Source organism: Chelon labrosus (assembly GCF_963514085.1).
Source record: "Chelon labrosus genome assembly, chromosome: 5".
Lineage (NCBI taxonomy): Eukaryota > Metazoa > Chordata > Actinopteri > Mugiliformes > Mugilidae > Chelon > Chelon labrosus.
In genome coordinates, this window is record NC_140341.1 from 17,678,536 (window position 1) to 17,699,226 (window position 20,691).

Sequence of the window (20,691 nt, forward strand, 5' to 3'; positions counted from 1 at the left end):
TGTAACTTAAACCTCCATATAACTCACTTCATCTTCCTTGTTGTCTTGAACCTGGTTGTCCAAGCCCAGCTCAATGAGGTACAGCACCATGCACAGCACGTGTTCAGACATGTTCTGGTGATCCATCCATATCTAAAACATACCAACAGTCATATTATATCCTGTTCCTCTCTACTGATGCCAAGTACTAGTGTTGTTACACTCAAAACAACTGTGCATCCGTCAGTGAAATCGTCCTTTTTAAAATACATTTTGCCTCATCAACACTATATGATCCGTTTATTTTGTTCCGCATGTTTTGCATTTTGTCAGTCCTGTATTGTACCAGTATCTTGTCCCATGTCCGCACCAATTAACAGCAAAGTCAAATAACTCGTGCACTAATTGAATATGTCAAACATTAAGCTCAAGGTGTAAATTGAGATGCAAGGACAGCGCTGTATTGTACTGCACGGATAGTCGTTCAAAGGCTCACCTTGTAAAGGAGAGTGAATATCACAATGTGCAGTGTCTTGCAGTGCAACAGCCTGATTAGACCTTTGTAACACGGATGCAGGGGAGTCCTCTCCTTGTATGGCGGCCAAGGGTTGCCAGTGTGGATGCCAAACTGTTTCAGACTAAGTAACAGGGGGGAAACAAAAAAAAAAAAAACAGAAAACAAAGCAATTACCACACACATGTTGTTGGTGATAGTTTACATATAAGGTTCAATATCAACAGAAAGACAAATGCTGATAGAAATAAGAATCTTGTGAAGCGACAACTAACACTGTTCAGAGTAAATCTCTGCGCAAAAGATTTCAGTCCATGCAACCGAACAGCCGATAGGCAGCACTCTATTAGTGATGATGGGATCATTATTACATGAACCAGGCCCCGCCTGACAGGCAATCCATCATATTCAAACAGTGTGAATGAGCACCATGAGGCTGGTATCAGACTCTAAAGGTGGCACTGGCAGCTTCAATATGTTTGAAGGAGAAATATGCTTCGGTTTCTTCTGCACTGGAAACACCAAACACAAGGCAGACAAGACAGTCTATGTATGAAAGAAGTCCAATTAACTACTTCAGTGATCCATCCATAAATTACATGGACACCACAGGACACCATACACCAGAAAATGCCTAAAATCTCATTATAGAAAGGCTATCTTGCCAACTGATATTTTCAACACAGTAGATCTGTCTGAGACAACCTTTAGGTATAATTAGCATCTTCACACGTTCCAGAACCCGTAAAGAAAATTAACCACAAGGTATCTCCTTCACCTGCACCAATGCGTTTGTCTCGGGAGACGTCTGTAGCACAAACAACAAAGATTTCCTTGATTCTATTACAATATAACCAGAAATATTGATTCTTCTCGACAGCTATCTAATTGGAACTAACTCTAGCACCTGGTGGACCTGACCTTTCTTATCATTACCCGTCATGAGCAGGTGAGAGAGGTGACCCTACGAAACTGAACAGAGCATGGTGGCGGTTGTCGTTTGTCAGGGCTGACTGAACACCAACAAAAGGTAAGAGTCGAGCAAGGACGATATGCTATAGAAATGAATGAAATTACATAAACAAATTTGGGGAAATGGAGGCAACGGTGTCAACTTACAACGCAGAGTATCTGTCCATTGCCGACTGGACATCACGCCGATACACTGTTCTGAGAACGACCATGATGGGGTCAAACTCCTTCTCCCACACCTCAGCTGGAAGAGAAAAGGAGAAGAAATGCTTTGTAACCTCTGGTATAAAGTGACTCACTTCTATTCTGTTTTACCCTCTCTGTAAGTGGTGTAAGCCTGCCCCCAAGTGGTATCCTAAGGACTACTGACAAAGAATTTCAGCTTCATACTGATATTTGTGAAAAATAAACCTAATGAGTAATGGACCAATGACTGCTTTAGAGCACAGGTTATGATCCGTTACACACACATCTAATTATCGTCAAGCACAAAAAGACTACTGCTGGATTCATTTGTTATGAAAACACAAATAAATCATGTTTTAAAAAAAAAGCATGTTTTGAGTTTTCTATTGAAATAGATGAAAATAGAGGCCAGTGACTTCTCCAGTGAACACATATTTTCATTTATTTGCAGTTTTTCCTCCATTATCACCTCATTTAGATCATCTCATTGACTAAATATTGCAAAGACTGCTTCCGTTGGCCAGCGGAGGGCATCAGACAGCCCCAATGTTACAAACATCACTGCACTAATGACCAACCAAATTGCATTCAACATTAAGGATGGTAACCCAATGCATTTATGAAATCGCTGATTCATTGGTGTTTACTGAAAAACACAAAGCCAAGGACTCAAACTCAAGGTCTTTGGAGTGGTGGCAACGACTAATATGCTTTAGATTTACTTTTAAATGTCTGAATATAAAATTTGTCTGACAGCTTTCGCTAACAACTCCCACAAGCTATAGGAAAGCACAACATCAGATACATAGTACTCATCAATTTCCCTTTGGGATTTTTATTGAGTCCTTTGAATTCTTTATTTCTGTCATCAGCTTGGCAGTTTTGAGTAATTTCCACATTTTACACCATGAGCCATGTCTGGGCCATCTATGGCAGCACTTAAAAGGTTATCCTGTTACTTGTTACAAAAGTCTAGTAGTAAACCCTGGGGTCTTCACCAGAATCGTCCTACCTTTAGGTGTGTACATGCCCTGCTGCATGGAGCCTCCTGGCTCAAACACGGGTGCTTTGAAGTCAGCCACAGCGGAGAGCATCTCCTCAAAGCTACAGCTTCCTGGTACAATGCCACTCTTTGGGTTGGGATTCTCAGGAATCTAAGAAAACACTCTTAAGGAAAAAATGGTCACGGATAACTGGATATACTGTGGCTGATTTTTGACGTATTTGTAAAGTGCTGAAGGATACAAGGTCTAACAGTATACTGTGTGTACGGTCGTTCATACACAACTGAGAGACCATCTCAGCCCGAAGGATCTCGTCATCAGTCATTCCTGTCAGTGAAGGTGAGAAGGAGGATTTGAAGGCAAACTGACTGAGATTCGATTTTTTACGACAGTACAAAATAACTAAATCACCTTATAATACCAGTTAGCGCTGATGTTTGCAGGTTTAGCAATACTGCGATTGAAGTGTCTTTTTAAACAAACGTTTGCCTGTAACTACCGTCGCATCTGTATGTAGCACAAGGAATCTTTGGATAAGACTGAGCAAGCCCTGGTTAATCCGAAAAGAAAACTTCAAATTGCTGAAATGCTTAGTGCTCCACTTCACACAAATGCTGCTAGTAAAACATGATTTCTTTCAGTAATGTTGCAAATAAAAACTCCCAGAGATCCTGGGATATATGCCAAACTCAGAAAAAACAGCACTAACAAAGAGAAGTAGTGGTGACAAGTAAACCCTCACCAACACTAATCTATGGACTGGTTTATGGAGTGGCAAAGTGTTATTTCCTGTACATGGTGTGAATACTTTGTTGTTATACATACCCAAATGAATGCGAAGGCTTGTCAGTATGACCAGAAACGTCAGCGCTCCTTCAAGCATTGGCCTCTCCTGCTCAGAGTCTAGCACAGCATTCTGATGCTGTGACGCCATGGTCAACAGGTCAACCACTTTAAACCTGGGACAGAGAAGAAGACAGCCAGAAATTAGTGCAATATCACTTACCTATTTGTGAATTAAAAATGCTCGATAATATGAAAATTAGTTCACCTCTCAAAAACACTTGAGATAAAGTAGTCAGGATCTAGTCTTGATGCACAAACCTGAGATAAAAAAAAAAAAAAAACAACAGCAGAAATTAAATTGAATGAAAATAATGATCTTCATGGGTTACAGTGAGGACTCTCTGTTATCCAGCGAACCTAACCTGGAGCAGGTAGATGTCTGGGTCTATCATGGAGTTGCAAAAGTGCGACTGGACATACGTCATAGCCTGTCCCTTAATCTGCAGACCATTCCTGACCCACATGTTGCTGTGGATCTCTGAGAGACATGCCTACAGACACAGATCAAAGTTTTAATTAGCACGTGGTAAGAGACTTGCAGGTGATAAATGCAAATCTGCTAACGGCCTTCAAAGGTTATACCTGGATTTGGAGTGGATGCACCATGATCTTCATCAACATCTCTTGGTCGGGCAGGAGGCTGTCCAGATCCAGGCCTTGACATTTCACAGCCTGGGAATTTCCAATTAAGCATTTAATTTAAAAACACATAAAAACACAAAATAATAAATTGCAGATTAAAAGATGACAGCTTCTAACATACCTTACTGAGGAACATGGCATAGTAGCGGTGGAGTGGCAGGTGAAATGTCACTTGATTTGGAGCAGGCTGTGAGAGATATATAGTGAGTTATAACAAACGAAGGAAGGAGAAAACTTTCCAGTAAATAAGGTTGGTTATCATTTCAAATTACCTCATCAATGAAGCCAATGGCATCAAACCAGATCTGTAGGGTCTCCAAGCAGTAGCGAACCACAGTTTTCGTGTATTCCTGGGTCTCCTGTTTGCAGAAAAAAAAAGAAATCATGTTGAGTTGGACACAGGAATGGACACAGTCACTGTAAGTGAGAATGTAAAGACTTACTTTGACTTTGCAGTGTGTTAGGAGACCCCACATCGGCTGCGCACAGGCCTCAAGCTCTGCTGCAAATGCTGCATAGTATGTCTGAGACTCAAATTCCACATGTTCATTCAGCTCCCGCTTATTCAAGTTCATACCTATCATAGAAGGAAAGGGTTTAAAAAGACACAAGGCACTTAAATAATGATTTAAGCATTTCATCAAGAAGGTTGTAAACCAAATGTAGACCCTTTAACCCTTAATATTTTTGTTCAAGCAGCTTTTACACATCTGCATAAATCCCTATGTTATAAGTCTCTATTAAATATATTGGTTTATGAGGTGCGAGCAATAAGAGCAATGTAGTCCACAATGTAATAGTGACACTCTGGTCACAGAGTCAGGAAGAGGATACTCAAACGCACTGTAGCAGGGTGAGTGTTATTTTTAGGGTTGTGGTAGAGTATGCCCATGAAGTGAGCAGCACCAGCCGCAATTCTAATTCAGTAAAAGAGTCACCAGCACGACATGAGTCACCTTTTCTAAGGTGAGTTATATTTATTTGATGACAAATGACGAAACATACTGGAGAAATCTAAAGTCTGACTATAAATCTGCACAAGCAGGAGCAATCAGTTAAATCAAAAGCTCACAGAAAAAGAGACCTCACGGTGTTGGAGTGACAAATAATGGAGGTATTATACTGGCAGTCAAGTGGTTTGATAATGGTTAAACCACAAAATATGGGGTACAAGTGGGCCAGTATCAAACATAGATATGAGATGTTACAGTTGCCCAGACATAGGATGTTGTAGGATCTGAGAGCACTACTTATTTTATGATCATTCATCTAAATTCTAAGACTTATTGTCTGAATTAACAGATAACAAAGCAGATATACAGCAGGTCACCTTGCCCATCTTTCACTCTGTCATATTGCAATAAAATAGGCGCCATTAAACTGAAAGAAGGCTTTCCAGAAATTATGCCTCGGTAACAAATCGCTTTGAATCGCCTGAAATGTCCTCGAGCAAGGACAATAAATCCTGAACACTGCTGCCCTCGGACTACAAATTTGTGTGTGTTTGAGTAAATGAGATATATTGTGCAGAACTTCAACTTCAGTTATAAACCCCCCCCCCCCCAAAAAAAACCCCAAAAAAACACATGCTTACCTTGGAAAAATGATACAAAGCTCATCCACAGCATCAACAACGAGTGGTCCTCCAGGAACTTTTTGGCTACACTTTGGTGTGAGAGGATGTTAATAAAATCACTAACTAGGGGCCAGTACGTGTTGTTCTTCAAAAGTGCTTCGCTGCAGTTCACCACAACATGACGACTGTTCTCTTCATCTAAAGGAAAAACCAAGAAACAGGGAACACATCCAGTTGAAGTTAATGGCATTTATTTTTTGGTTTCCTCATACAAATAAATCACAAGACACAAGACAAATGTGTGGAGAAAGACATTAGTTGATGCACTCACAAGTTACACAACTTGACACCTGGCTGCTAGTACAGATTTAACAAAAGACTGAAAGCAAAAATTACAAATTCAGGCTTATTTTACTTGGAAGCGGCACAATTAGAAAGGCCAGAGGGACGAAACATCTGGGCATGTTTTTCCAGGACTGAGAATGATGACAAATGCAGAGAAAAATTAGCAGCTGCATTTTGTCCTTATGAATGAAGCACAGTGTTTCTTCTTATAAACTCTCAAGGGATTTGTGTGCAGGCAAAGGCAAACTTTTTTAATATAATGTCAATGATCAGCTACGACCCCCTGGTATAATTGATTTTTTTGAATAGATAAGTAGAATTTGTAATTTATGTCGAGTTCCATCTTTGAACATAAATATCTGATAAACGATAAGAAAAATCTAGAAAACTTAACCAAAAAATCCTCAAGCAGTTCGAGTAAGACTTGATTTTCTGTTTATAAACCGTAACATCACCAAGTGTGACGAGGTGTGTAAAATCAAAATAATTAGAAACCCAACATGTTTGACAAACTTACCCTGAAGTTCACTTTTAATAAGGCAACTCTCCATCATGTAGAGGAGGACGGTGACCATGATATCCAGCAGCTGACACTCCTCGGTCACATGTCGAGCCAGCTCCTCGTTGCTGAACAGCTGCACACTAATATGTACAATGCGGTTGGACATCGTATCCGACTCGTGGCTTTTCATCAGTGTTTTCATGATGAAGGCGTAATGCTGAACAAATGTTTTCGTAAATGTGATCTGCCAGAGTGGAAGAGGAAAAAAGCCTATTAAGGCATACGGTTGTCATAGCTGTCCCTTGTAATTAAGTTTCAAATTGCCTTGAGAACATGTGCTGTACGATCAGCCATAACATTCTGACCACTGGCACCTGTCAAAAGTGTGGGATAGATTAGGCAGCAGAGAATATTTTGTTCTCATAGTTGATTGGAAGGATTTGGGCAAATCTGACAAGAGCTAAATTGTAAAGGCAAGACAACGGAGCAACTTGTGGGGTTTTCCCTGAAAAGCTCATGCCGTCACCTTTCTGTCAGAACACACGGTGCATTGCAGTTTGTATGGGACTGTGTAGCAACAGACCAGTCAGGGTGCCCGTGTAGACCCCTGCCCATTGTCAAATGCGCCTACAACAGGCATGTCAGCGGGTGGTCATCATGTTATGACTGATGAGTGTAAACGGATCATAATTAAAGAGTAACCAAGAGTCTATATAATGAAATGCAAAGCAATCATCACAATGAAAGACTAGACATGCACCAGAAACTTAACATATGAGAGAAATTACCTTGTAGTCTTGATCGGGCAACATGTTCAGTAAGAAGGTTACCATCTTCTGAGGAAACTCGTATTTTATTGTCCAAAACAGCAACTCTTCCAGAAAACATTTATGCTTTAGAGACTCAATAATGCACGAGTCTGAGGGCAGAAAAGACACATACACATATAGATATTAATAGGCGGTTCTATTGAGTTTGCATACTGGAGCGTAACTTTTTCAGCACGCATACCTTTGGTACTGCTGCTTAGCTTAACCCTCTTCCTCTGACCAACAGACTGTCCTCCATCTTGATCCTCCTTGAAGGAAAAGAAAGCATGAATGTTTAACAGCAGCTGAAGATCAGTTCTTATCAAACTAAAAAGCACCAACCAAATATATTGTGCATAGCTTGAAAAAAATTCAAGACATCAGTGTGAACTACGGTCAGTTTTGGAGATTTGTCATTATTTTTGTGAATAGACAATAATTGACAGAATTATGCAATCACAGATTTTTAATTCATCAAAGATGAATGACACATACCTCTTTACTTGACTCATTTGGACCTGCGGTTTCTACGAAAACAAAAAAAAGACATTTAGCCACAAGTAGTAATTTGCAGCAACCGTCACTAGTCGGCAAACACACACACTGATGCCATGAAGCAATTTGAAGCAACAGTGGTTAAAATAAGATGTGACATGCGTTCTAACTTCTTGGACCCTCTGGCAGTAAGTACTAAGGTCAATGCTGGTTTGGGAATACATTTTATTACTTCATAATATCATGTATGAATACTATGTGGCACAAGATACGCCCTAGAGAAGTACCGTCTATAGAAAGGGGCAGATAAACAAGTGTTAATATACAGGTGGTTGGTACAGGGGAACAAATGCTTTCTACGGCATGCAAGGCCAGAAAACGTTGTCGTATTCCTGATTAGATCCCACAGTGGGGAGATTTGTCCTTTGCTGTTAACCTATCCATTTGTACATGGAGCACACTTGGAGCAGTGGGCAGCCAGATTTTGTCCTGACAGTAGACAAAAAGAACCCAATCAAACAAATGAAACTGAAACTGTACAAATCTGTGAGTTGCACAAGTAAGTCAACCCTTGTTTTCGGTTATGTGTGGTGACCCCTTGTGCAGCAATAACAGCAACTAAATTATCTACATCGGCTAGGAGAAATTTCCGTCCATTCCTCAGCACAGAATCGTTTCAGTTCTGAGACGTTGCTGGGTTTCCTCACATGAACAGCTTCCTTCCGGTGCTTCCACAACATATCTACGGGATTAAGGTCAGGACTTTGACTTGGCTTTTCCAAAACACAAATTTTGTTCTTCTTTAACCATTTTTTGTAGAACATCTTGTCCAGTTTCTCATAAGATTCAGCTCAGACATTTACTTTTAGAATTCGCTGGTATAATTCAGAATTTCCTGGTCCAGCTGAAGCAAAACAGGCCCAAACAAGGACATTGCGACCCTTACACAGACGGGATTAGGTTTTATCTCCGGACATGAGCCTCTCATTTAAACCAAACAATTCTACTTTGGTCTCATTTGTCCACAAAACCTTTTACCGGTAGTCTTCTGGCTTGTCCACATGATGTTAAGCAAACTGCAGACGGACAGAAATGTTCCTTCTGGAAAATTTGTGGCTTTGTCCTTGCCACTCTGTCATGAACACCGTGGTTGTTCAGTGTTCTCCTGATGGTGAACTCATTTGGTCACCATCTGTCTGACTGTGGGTTTGTGGATTCCAAACACTTTAGAAATGGTTTTGTAATATTTTCCAGCCTGGTGATCAACAATTACTCTTTTTGTGAGTTCCTCAGAAAGCTCCTTTGTCAGTGTCATCATACACTTTCAGAAACATGTGTTGTGAAGATCAGACCGTGACACAGCTTTTTTTTTTTTTAGAAACAGAATGAGGCACTGAACGAAAACCAGAGCCTAGAAATTAACTAGTAATCCTCAAGTTGCACTTACTTTTGCACCTCACAGGTATGTAATATTGGCTCCTGAATAAACCAATACAAAGCATACTGTTTCTGTTTCACTTGTTTGATTAGGTTATTTTTGTCTAATTTCAGAACTTGTATGAAAATCTGCTGCTGTTTTAAGCAACATTAATGCAGAAATTCTGATGGTTGTAAATACTTTTAAGCTGCACTGTACATATACATACAAATATGAATATTATATTACCTAGTAGGGTCAACGCTCCTTCCCCTCCTTCAGCACCAACAGTGACATCAGCAGTTGCACCTTGTACTTTCTCTTCCACAGACACCAGACCTGAATTCTTCAACGCTGACAAATACTTGTCATAGTTCTTTTTAGCATATGCATTCTCCTCTTGGCCTGTAACAGTAACGCAAAACACAAACTGGAATGGCAACTAATATGAAGAGGAAATGTCAAAATTAAATAAAACAACCCAACATAATAACAATTCACATTTTGTGTGTTTTGAAAGTTTATAGAATAGAATAGACATAGTCTTGTCAGTAATAGTTGTACTGCAGCTGTAACGGACAGCAATAAGAAAAACCACTTAGGAGTAATTAATAGTGCTCCTTAAACTAGAAAATATTGTACATTCCATTAAAGAAATAAATCTGTGGTATGGCAAAGCTGGCAAACCATTTTTGTGGTAAGAAACTCTTGTCCGAATATTTACCCATGCTCAACTCCTTGAATGTTTGCTGATTGGTCAAGATCTTTGTCAGTACAGTCCTCATTGCTCCACCCATCTTTGTAAGCTCCTCCAAGAAGGAGATCTGAGGCTCCAGCTGTTGCAGGACTTTCTGTAGATCTCTCTCAGTTGAGGTGTCTGGCAAAGCAAGATAAGTGATACAAGACATGAAACCCAGCACTTTGTGGACGTATTTTTGGATGTAAATAGCTGTACAGCACTAGTATCTAGCTCTCGTTTTGAAACCTATATTCAAGACAAGAAGCATATATATAACCGACAGCGAACTAAAGCATGTGGTTATTATTATTTTTTTATAGGTGGTAAGTTTAGATGGTCAGAGGGTAAAAATAGATCATCTCATATCTGTATATAGAGAACATTATTGGCGCCATGATTGTTTTCACCTGCTTCAACGTATCCATCTCTGAGATACTGTATGATACACAGGATAGAGCGAGGAAGAACCATCTCAGACATCAAGAGAAGGTCTCGAGGTATTGAAGGGATATTTTCCCCAGTTCTCAACCGATGCCGTCTGCAAAACCTGCCAGAAAAGAGAGAAAAAAAAAAAAGAACAAACTTTAATTTATCACACAAATATCAAAGCGGTCTTTATTCTCAATATTTCAGAAATCAATTGACACCAGAAAATGCATGCAATTTAGGAAGGGGCTCTGTATGTTTATTTTTAATTCTTGTTCAATTTCATAGGAGTACTACTTGCAGTTACATCAAGATACAGAATTTAATATTGCAGAGGTCGTATTAGTGATGTCAGGGTAAAAAGATTTTTACCCGTGCATATAATGTGACACATAGAAAACACACAAATTAGTACATCGCTTGCATATGTGGGTCAAGCCTGCATTATCCTGTGATGAATCAGTCCACAGGAAATAAACGCACCAAAGCTTAGGTCTAACTTTGTCTTAGAACACAATTATTTAATGATGACGATCAGTATAGTGGAAGATCAACGACGACTACAATCTGTGTAAAAGCTTAGAACATATTTTAACACAATATTTTATCTAAGCTTTGACTGGACATTAAGGTTTATGACAGTCAGGAACACATACATGATGTTGAGCCAGTTACTGTTAAACCACAGTGCGAATAAATTAGCACAATAGCAATATCTAAAAGTATTTAATGGGGAGTAGAGAGATGTACAAAACCCTGCAGGTACAAATGCTAGCATGAATAATATTGTTATGGTTTGCAAGTCCAGGCAACCCTGACCAAAGGTGCCTGGTCGGTGGGTTCCTATTAATAACTGCCAGGAGCATCGCAATATTCAAAATTGGTGCCTATGGCAACACCTGAGACAACATTATAAATAACCTGATATGGACTTGCGCAGATCAGGTAATTGTATTAGCTAAATGAGCTCACTTCCCAGGAAGACCTGTCAAAACGATACAGGCTAACCGTTAGCTAGCATAGCCAGCTTAGCTAGCGGCTAGCTCAGACTTACCCACTCTCTCGCATGACATTACTGTCTCCACAGTCACAGGCCCCACCAGCCTGGCTCCTGAACATGTTGAAATCATGGCCCGTATGGTCTCCGTTATTAAAACACTCAGCACACAGTGACATGCACGGAGAGATGCCACAGGTCCGGCATCGATACGCCACAAAATTGGCCGTCCAAACCAAGCCGCACAGAGTCGCGTTGTCATAGGACCGGACCGTCTTGCAGAACTCCTCGAAACCTTCGCCTCCTGCAATCAGACATTTACACCAGTCAATAGCTTCGGTGTCCGCCGCTGGTTTTTCGGGATTTAGCACAGCGTCAAGGAGCTCCTGAAGTTGTCGGACTCCCGAGCTATTGTCAGTCCTGTTTAAGTCTGCCTTCAAGTGGGCGGCAGTAGCTTTCTTGTCCCGGCGCAGCAGCGACGCCGCCATCATGCACTCTGGCTTGTTGTCCACAAATTTATTTTTGTTGTCTTGTTTCCATGTTCTCGGACTTTCTCGCGATACGTTACATCGACGCTGGCTGGTGAATTTCCTAAAGTAATCTACAATACTCGTGTAAAGACCACGAATAAATCTGCTCTAAGTTTTTTCACCTGGCATTTGATTCAAACTAGTATGACTGTTTCATCGAGTCGAGTCGAGGGCGTCTTTTGCTCGGGTTATGCACAGTCATCTAAGCCCTGTTTTGTTTCATTGTTTCTAGGCAACTGATTGCTGGGACTGTCCCGCCTTTATCAGACATTTCTCTTAGTTGTTAAAAGGACATATAAAACACAGTGCCGTGAAGAGAGGCGATTTTTGTAGATTAAATATCAATTAAAGTTACTCTTAATTATTTTATGTAATTTTTTTATTAAAAACTTTTCTTGTTTTTTCTTAACTTCTTAATTTTGTACCATTTCATTAATTTGCCTTATTCGTTAAATTGGGAACATTATTATCTTACATATTATTATTATTATTATTATTATTATTATATAGTAGTAGTAGTAGCAGTAGTAGTACTGTTATTATTATTGGCATCCGTTTATCGTAAAAACAATAATTACAATATAATAACAAAAAAATAAAAAATAAACCATGAGGAACCCATAGCACGCGTACTTGATCGTTGTCGGAATGTTTTGGTTGGTGCACACAGCATTGCGGAAGTCGTCCCTAGCCATGCTCATAATGTAGTTTCCCTGTGATATGAACCAAAGACTGTAGCTTGAAATAACTCCACGGAGTTGATATACAGAGGACACACAAATTTGAGACATATCATTTGTTTGCAATGAAACTAAAAGAATTAGAGAGCTGCCTACAACAAGTGGACACTTTTGAAGAGCCTAAAATCCTCCTGGAGCAGTACCCAACCAGTCCTCACATTGCTGGTATGCCGATATCGTGCTATTAGTTTAGCGTTTATTGATTGCTCATATTAACTTTGTTTTGTTTTTTTCCCCCCACAGCATGCATGCTTTACACAATCCAGAATACTTTTGATGACATTGAGGGTAAACTAGTGGCAGATCTAGGATGTGGTTGCGGGGTCCTCAGCATCGGGGCTGCGATGCTAGACGCAGGGTGAGACATTGTAACTATTCTGTTTTCTTGTTTACAAGTGAACACTTCTCGCTGTCACTCAGCTTGATGCTTGCTCTCTCTTCTCTTCTGCAGTTTGTGCGTCGGCTTCGACATTGATGAGGACGCACTGGACATATTCAGGGGGAATGCAGAGGAATTTGAGATTTCTAACGTAGATCTGGTGCAGTGTGACCTTTGTTGTCTGGAGGCAGAGGCATATGCCAACAAGTTTGACACCGTAATAATGAATCCACCGTTTGGGACAAAACACAACCAAGGTGAGTGCATGGTTGAGGAGAGGGGGAAGACTTGTGAGAAACAGATTCCAGGTGATATTGCAGATCAAGATATCCTGATTTATTCCATAGAGCGATTGACAAAAAAGGACTATTTAATTAACAATAGTATCTTGAGTGGGACCTCCACACCTCACAAACATCATGCCCCCACTGTGTAACATAAATGTTAAAGTCACAAGCCTAATCCTAAATACAGCAACTTTGGACCACATTTAAGGTCTTTCTCTGTTCACACTGAAGAACTGTGAAGGTTAAAATATTGTTAACCAATGTGGTGAACAATTATGTTGCAAAATAAGAAATCAGAACACTGTGATCTTTCATTGTGTTTAATTCAGCATCTGCAGATGGGCTCACAGCACAAAGAACCAAGCACCGAGAGTGGCAAATGAGCAAAGAATACACAGTGAAGATCTGTTTTAAACTTTTCTACTGGAGGTCACATTATTCACTCCTTTCAGTTATCTGTCTAGCTCTCAGGCACTAAAAAAAACCATAACAATACTACAGAACATGTACCTCAACCGACTTACAGTTTACAGTAGCATCTAAACGATGTGTATTTATTCTGTGGACATTTTCAATTACACTGACAATGTCACTCACAGTCCATTTGGGTTTAGGTTTAATTTACCTTAAAGAAAAGTCTTAAAAAAAAAATGTATGTGACATAACCCAGACTGAAGCCTCACATAAGCATTAGATAAACTTAAAAAGCCAAAAATAATTGTCAAGACTGTAGGTTTCGAAATGCTTGAAAAGGATGCAACTGCTCTTTCAAATTACTTTTTCTTTGGTTGGTAACCATATTTAAGTCAGTCTTCCAAATTCATAAATTAAGCTGTCATAATCGGTATGTTGATTTTGAAACTAACTCCCATAAGATCCATCCAGTAGTACAAAGTACTGTACATGAATTTAGTAAAATATATTCTGTCCCTTTTAGTGTAAATGTGACCATGTTTTCCATTTAATGCATCCATTAAATCCATTTAATGTTTTACTATTTGCTCAAGGCATGGACATGAAGTTTCTCCGAGCTGCTTTAACAATGGCAAAGACGGCTGTGTACTCACTACATAAAACATCAACACGAGAGGTGAGTTCAGAGTCCGTCACATTACAAGTCTAAACAAGGAAACTGACAGCAGCAGCAAGTCCTTCAGGCTTCTGAATGCCAACTGGTTAAATGACATTGAAAATTTTCTATTCTTAACTCGTGTACAAAGGCTGTAATGTTTGATGTGTAATTCCCATTTAATTACAGCACGTACAAAAGAAAGCTAGTGACTGGGGAGTAAAGATGGAGGTTGTCGCAGGTAAGAAAAATACAGTACATCTTATGTACAGTTAAAATAATCAGACACTGACTACGCTTTCGTTACAGAGCTACGATATGACCTGCCAGCATCTTATAAGTTCCACAAAAAGAAATCGGTAAGCTCATACACTGTGTCAGACACTAGATTTTCCACATTTGCATGAAAACATTTGTTTTTAATAAATGTTTTATTTGCTATTCACATATGAAAACTTAAAAAAAATGAGCGAAGCAAGTGATTTCAAAACAATGGCACACAGATTCTAGAGGTCACACAAGAAAAACTAAAATATTCTGCTGAATTACTGTCAAAAAGCTGGGTTATGTCGAATAAAATCAAATTGTCTTCAGAAAAGAATTATAGGTACACAAATAATAGGAGAGGCACAACATATAGGGATTTACTCCAAGCTTTGCAATATTTTTCCTAGGTTGACATCCAGGTGGACTTCCTACGGTTCTCCAAAGCCTGAAGTTTTCACTGGAATGGATTTAAGTTGCCTCTGCATTTTCACTGTTTGTAATAAATGTTTCCGTCAAAGAAAAATTCAGGTGTGACATGGTGACTAAGATCCGTTTTCGGTTTTGGCAACTTTTGCGGCAGGTGCTGCAGGAAAAACACAAATGGAACAAGAAATGGTTAGAGATGATGAACAGCCTTGCTTTCAAACCAGAATGTAAATCTCTGCATGATACTGAACTTACCACTGTCATCGTCATCATCGCTATCAAATTTCGTCTTTTTTCCTTGGTACTGAGTTCTGCCTTGATCTCTGCCACCTCTTCCCCTTCGGCCTCCTCTTCCTCTGCCACCTGATCTTCCTCTTCCACCTTTTGAAACAGACAAGCGTACCGAATCATACACATGTGCCTGCAACAGGCTGAGTTAAAAAAAATATATATATTTGACTTGATATATTTGATGACAGAGCAAAATTGTGTTTTCATTTATACATTAAATGGATATTTTATATTGATCAGTGTCAAAGAAGTTACCTTACATTTCCACTTATTCAATAATGATAAACCTAACATGAAAACAGACTTTACCTCTGCCTCTGGACCGGCTGTATGATTCTTGCTGAGCTTCAATTATGTTCTTCAGTTCCTCCTTCTCCTCATCTCCTTCAAGCACCTGCCATGTAACCGTGTTGTCCTTGATCTTCAGTTCTCCTCCGTGTGCCTCTTTGGCCTTTTCAAACGCTTCCTTTGCGTTCCCATCAAACAGAAGGGTGCCCTTGTTGGGAGGAAAGAAAAACAGCATAATTTTAACCAAATGATGTTTCTTCATCTCTGTGTTTGAGTTTTCATCTATAGATAGATGACCCACCTCTTTGGCCCCTCTTGTGAAGTCAACCCACTTTATCTTTCCATGTCCAGAGAACAATTCATGAAAGTCCTCTCTTGAAACATCTTCAAGCTCTCCTGAAAACTTCAATAAGCAACCTGTCTGTTCATCCAAAAGCAGACCCTGAAATATACACGACAACCCATCGTTAACAAGGCCCCATTCTGGATTTCAGGAGTCCATCATAGCAGCAGACTTTCAGCTTTTAGGGGCTTCAGGGATCTTACCATTTCTTTGTCTTCTACATTTTTCTGCTGCCGTTCCTTGTCACTAAATCACAATTTTTGGCAGGAGGATGAGGAGAGTCAGTTATTTTTCAGAAAATTAACAATCCACTTTAACGACATTAAACACTACACAGTGTATACTCACTGTTTAGCTTTTGCTTTTGTCTCCGCTTTAAACTGTTTCCTCTCTTCTGCTTTCTTTGTATGATAGTCTTCCCTGAAAATAAAACAAAAAGTACATGGCATTAAAATAATGGTCATTTCGAGCTTTAAAGTCAAATCAAATCAACTTAAAGTTACTATTGGTCTAGTTTTCTTATGGAAACATACTAAAACTAAATACTTATCAACCACATGCACATATAGGTAAGTTCAGCATAATCTTGAAGCTATCACTGATCTATTTTCAACCACCAGTAGTTGCAAAAAGGACCTCCTGCACATTGATTGTCTTCTAGTTTCTCAATAAAAGCCCATAGTAACCACGAGAGGCTGCATAGGTCAACACATTTTTTTTCTTATAGTTGTGTAAATGGTTTGATTAGGCTTCAAGGGCTGAGAGAATAAAGGTCAACGATATGTTTGCATAGTTTTAAAGAGTAATTAATTGCAAAAAAAATAGTTGATGGTATGCCTCTGTCCTTTGCCAAAAAACACACTAGTGCTAGAAGCAGCACATCCTACCTGGATAACACAAGCATCTCATTGTCTTTGAATGATTTGATGTCTTCGCGCTCCAGGAACTGCTTTGATGATTCTTCTGTGTCGAAACAGACGAACACCGATCCCTGTAAAGACATTAAATGATGAAACTTACAGGAAAAAATATACAAATTTACAGCTGCTACAGGATCATTTGTATTTACCTTGAATTGCCTCTGCAGGTTTCTCCTCATCTGAATGTTTTCTATGGCGCCTTTTCCAGTCAGCCACTCCTGAATCTCATCAAGGGTTGTTTCGAGAGGGAACCCTTTCTAGATGAGAGCAGGTGAAAATAAAATGAAGGAAAACAGCCACAATATACGTATTTTAAAGAATAAAAGCTGAATATATATACACAAATGTATGTAAATTTAGAGGACATGCTGATTGCCATGATATGTAAAGGTTTTAATGAAAATGCATTACGTGCAAAATAAATCGGTAACCAGGTTTACATAACACAATATAATCAAAAACATAATTGGTGAAGCAATTAAACATTGCTATGCATGGAATTTCTGAACTTACCATGTACACAGATTTGTGTTTAAGTATGTCTTTGTATTCATCATTCAGTTCGGGTAAGGGCTTGTCTGGAGACCTCCTTATCTTAGTCTTGTCTTCGCTGATTTCCAACAGGCCAGTCTTTGATTTCTGGAGAGCCGCAACGATGACGCTGCTCTCTGCGGTTAAAGTCTTCAGTCTGAGTAAAGAAGCCAAATATTTCAATAAATGATCTAAAGAATAAATTATCTGCACGTGCACAAACCTTCCTCTCATTCTAGAGTTGCAGTATAACGTGGGACACACTGCACATCATCTAATCTCACCAGCACAGATGATATGTGAACGCTGATAACTGGATTTTATTCAAATCTGCTTCTACACAGTCAACTGGTTCAGACCTGAATTGCTCATTAAATAATTTCTCTTGGCTAGACAACAAATGTGCTGAGTCACACACTAGATTTCTGTTAAAAAATATATTCTAAATGCCAAACACTACTAGCGGGAATTTTGAATTACACTGATTCCTCTGAAATTAATCAAGATTTTATTTGTTGCCTGTGTTCATTTGTGATTGTGTGGCAAGTTATGACCCAGCTGGCAAAGAGTGCACTTCAGGGGCAGCATGAGGGCATACGATCATCTTGTTCTGCCTGTAACGAATCGTACAGTCGGCCGACAAAACTGATTTGTCATCACTGTCTCTCTCTTCTGGCTCGTTCACACAACCTCCTCCTCTTCTCTCCTCCCTGCGGCTAATTTAGAAAAATCCCCCACCTGCCTCAGTCCTTGCTATCTGATACAATCATGTTGTGATGAGACGCAATCAGTGACGTCCAAGCTATTGACAAGAACACGAGTGCATTCCACACAGTACTGATTTCCTCACCCAAACAATGCAATAACAGCAGTGTTATTTTTTTTGCTTATTGTAGCATCTCAAATTTTCCAAACTGCTCAATGGTATGTTGAGCGTACACAAAGGATGTGTATTAGTGAATCATAAATGAATTCATTCTATTTAAGCAGATAAACAGGGAGTGTTATAAAAGGAAATAATAACAAACCTGTTGAATTTCAGCATCGTCTCCAAAGTCACCCAGCCATCGTCAAGCTGCAGCTGTTCTTTGAGAAACTTATCTCTCGGAAGATTGTGATCCCCAAAGTAGTACTACGATGGAATAAAAGGCGTCTTTAGAGCTCCATTTAGATGAACTTTACAAGTTATGAATGGATATTTTAAATCAAAGTTACCTCTACTTGTCGTGCCACTTTCATCTCAAGTGGAGACATCTCTTCTTGGTTTTCTGCCATGATTGTTCTGTAGGGGCAAAACAAAAAAAATATCCTGCTCAGCTAATAAATATGACTCTGACAGATATGACACATTAAAAAAAAAAGAAGAAGCAGAAATCATTAGCCAATTAAACAGCGTGTCAAATTAAACAAAACAAATCAACAATTTTTAAATCAACTGTATCCAGCTGTATCCATAACACGTGTTTCTATTCTCACAATCACATTTTTGTCTGGCTAAATCTCAGAAACTCCTTCGTGTTTAATTCAATACAGTTTAACAGCAACACAATCTACATCCCAAATAATAATCATACAGTTGAATTACCACTTTTTTTTTTTCCAACATGAAGGAGGATTTAGCCCAGGACTCATTCTGACTAGTGTGCCTAATGAATTGCTGAGTGAGTGTATATAGCATGTGTCACAATGTGGCGACACAAGAACACGAAATTAAAACCCAAACAACAACAGAGCAGCTGGATTTATATCTAGACTGGCTTAACACAGTGAAGTAAGTCTTAGAAAGCAATGAAGGTCGATTAAGAATATTAGTTCATGTCTTAATTCAGTTTTCATTTCCCAGATATCGTTTTTGTTGTTGCAACCACTGCCTGTAAAGTTGCAACTAGCTTGGTGGCTAACTGCTAGCCTAGCTTACATGCAGCACACCGGCCACGCTGTGTCTGCAAACTGAGAGCCAACGCACCCAGCCCACAGAGTCCAGCTACGAGGCATACTTTATTCGGTGTCTTTATTACTTAGACGTGAATTAATTTGATAAGTAAAGTTACATTTTGTCGTTTACACTCTGCGTAACTTCACTCCAGCGGCACCACGCTGCTCAAGCCTGCTCGAGGAAAACGTCTTCTCTGTAAGTCGCCACACTGTTAAAATCAAAATCCCCGATATTATAAAGAGCTCATGAAATACATTTTCACCACCGTGAAACGTTGTACTCACAATGTGTTGAGTCACCGCTAGCAGCAGTTTTAGCTTTTCAAACCAGAAGTCTTCACTTCTCTGCTCACACGTTGTGGAACTGCGTGCTACGGGAACCAGCGAGGACCAAAAAGCACCGAGCTCACTGAGCGCGAACGTCCCAGAGGCTCCACGGTGGTCTGACCCCTGCGTGGTGGAGGTCACAGCCGCGAGGGGGCGCTGTTATACGATATAACTGCAGGGCGACGGGGAGGCTGCGTTGTTAAAAACCAAAACCTGATCTAACAATTGCTTTGTTTTTATGTGATTGTTCAAATGCAACACATTTATCATCTTATTTTCTTTTTAAATGCTAATCGTTTATATTTTGCCATTCATTATTGCATTAATATAATTTTTTCCTGAATATTTTTTAGGTATTTGTGGCAAATATGGCAGGCGTTTTGTCACTACATTAGTTCAAAATACATTTACTAAAATCTAAAATCTGGTCAGTCTGTTCTGAAACGGAAAAAAAAACACACATTTTAGTTGCTGTTGTGTCTCATTACCTAGCTGCTTTACGTACTTAATTACTTACTTAGCTATTTTTAATACTTTAAATGTGTGTGTGTGTGTATATATATATATATATATATATACGAGCCACCCCCCTTTAAGTTTACATTTTGAGTTTACAGTCTATATCTTATTTTATTTTTCTCAGTTTTACACTTACACTTATATTGTTTATCTTGTGTGTTATGTGCAAATTATTACTGTTTTACTGTAGTACTTTTTTACTACTGGCTGCAGGTACAACAATACATTTCACTGTATAACTGTACTATGTATAACTGTGCATCTTATTTTATCTTAGCTTATCTTAGCTTATCTTATTTTATCTTGTCAATTTCCCTGCGGGAACCTCCCAAAGGAATCAGTAAAGTTGTCTATCTATCTATCTATCTTATCTTATCTTATCTTATCTAT

At 39.3% G+C, this 20,691-nt stretch overlaps 3 protein-coding genes across 5 annotated transcripts in view; 1 reads left to right on the forward strand and 2 right to left on the reverse strand.

Annotated features, from left to right (window-relative positions):
- Positions 1 to 12,305, reverse strand: part of ubr3 (ubiquitin protein ligase E3 component n-recognin 3) — a 38,131-nt gene extending 25,826 nt beyond the window's left edge. The window contains exons 1-21 of one of the 2 annotated variants that reach the window (XM_084544157.1): positions 11,507 to 12,305; positions 10,434 to 10,573; positions 10,012 to 10,164; positions 9,537 to 9,692; positions 7,871 to 7,902; positions 7,578 to 7,644; positions 7,355 to 7,485; positions 6,582 to 6,810; positions 5,738 to 5,917; positions 4,587 to 4,720; positions 4,416 to 4,502; positions 4,265 to 4,330; positions 4,084 to 4,173; positions 3,864 to 3,992; positions 3,707 to 3,759; positions 3,481 to 3,614; positions 2,897 to 2,982; positions 2,664 to 2,805; positions 1,613 to 1,709; positions 476 to 617; positions 28 to 132 (exon numbers count right to left, since the gene is read on the reverse strand). In XM_084544157.1, the coding sequence (XP_084400283.1) occupies positions 28 to 132; positions 476 to 617; positions 1,613 to 1,709; positions 2,664 to 2,805; positions 2,897 to 2,982; positions 3,481 to 3,614; positions 3,707 to 3,759; positions 3,864 to 3,992; positions 4,084 to 4,173; positions 4,265 to 4,330; positions 4,416 to 4,502; positions 4,587 to 4,720; positions 5,738 to 5,917; positions 6,582 to 6,810; positions 7,355 to 7,485; positions 7,578 to 7,644; positions 7,871 to 7,902; positions 9,537 to 9,692; positions 10,012 to 10,164; positions 10,434 to 10,573; positions 11,507 to 11,940 (2,787 nt within the window). In that variant the 5' untranslated portion in view covers positions 11,941 to 12,305. The remainder of the gene's footprint in view (positions 1 to 27; positions 133 to 475; positions 618 to 1,612; positions 1,710 to 2,663; positions 2,806 to 2,896; positions 2,983 to 3,480; positions 3,615 to 3,706; positions 3,760 to 3,863; positions 3,993 to 4,083; positions 4,174 to 4,264; positions 4,331 to 4,415; positions 4,503 to 4,586; positions 4,721 to 5,737; positions 5,918 to 6,581; positions 6,811 to 7,354; positions 7,486 to 7,577; positions 7,645 to 7,870; positions 7,903 to 9,536; positions 9,693 to 10,011; positions 10,165 to 10,433; positions 10,574 to 11,506) is intronic. The other variant, XM_084544158.1, reaches the window with a different exon arrangement.
- Positions 12,306 to 12,662: 357 nt separating this feature from the next.
- On the forward strand, positions 12,663 to 15,266 carry mettl5 (methyltransferase 5, N6-adenosine). The gene is made up of 7 exons (XM_084544476.1): positions 12,663 to 12,884; positions 12,963 to 13,077; positions 13,171 to 13,355; positions 14,393 to 14,475; positions 14,644 to 14,695; positions 14,764 to 14,813; positions 15,129 to 15,266. The coding sequence occupies exons 1-7, from the start codon at positions 12,785 to 12,787 to the stop codon at positions 15,168 to 15,170; spliced, it is 627 nt and encodes a 208-aa protein (XP_084400602.1). The 5' UTR covers positions 12,663 to 12,784; the 3' UTR covers positions 15,171 to 15,266.
- Positions 14,820 to 19,962, reverse strand: ssb (small RNA binding exonuclease protection factor La). Of its 2 annotated transcripts, none has more exons than XM_084544469.1 (12): positions 19,741 to 19,962; positions 18,736 to 18,802; positions 18,549 to 18,652; positions 17,503 to 17,677; positions 17,139 to 17,246; positions 16,957 to 17,060; positions 16,418 to 16,489; positions 16,273 to 16,315; positions 16,028 to 16,168; positions 15,748 to 15,934; positions 15,403 to 15,528; positions 14,820 to 15,304 (listed from the first exon to the last, which is right to left on the reverse strand). In XM_084544469.1, exons 2-12 carry the CDS (start codon positions 18,793 to 18,795, stop codon positions 15,264 to 15,266), a joined length of 1,161 nt encoding a protein of 386 aa, XP_084400595.1. In that variant the 5' UTR covers positions 18,796 to 18,802; positions 19,741 to 19,962; the 3' UTR covers positions 14,820 to 15,263. The 2 variants fall into 2 exon arrangements, with proteins under 2 accessions (XP_084400595.1, XP_084400596.1); XM_084544470.1 differs by lacking the exon at positions 19,741 to 19,962 and adding an exon at positions 19,572 to 19,690.
- Positions 19,963 to 20,691: the final 729 nt, after the last annotated feature.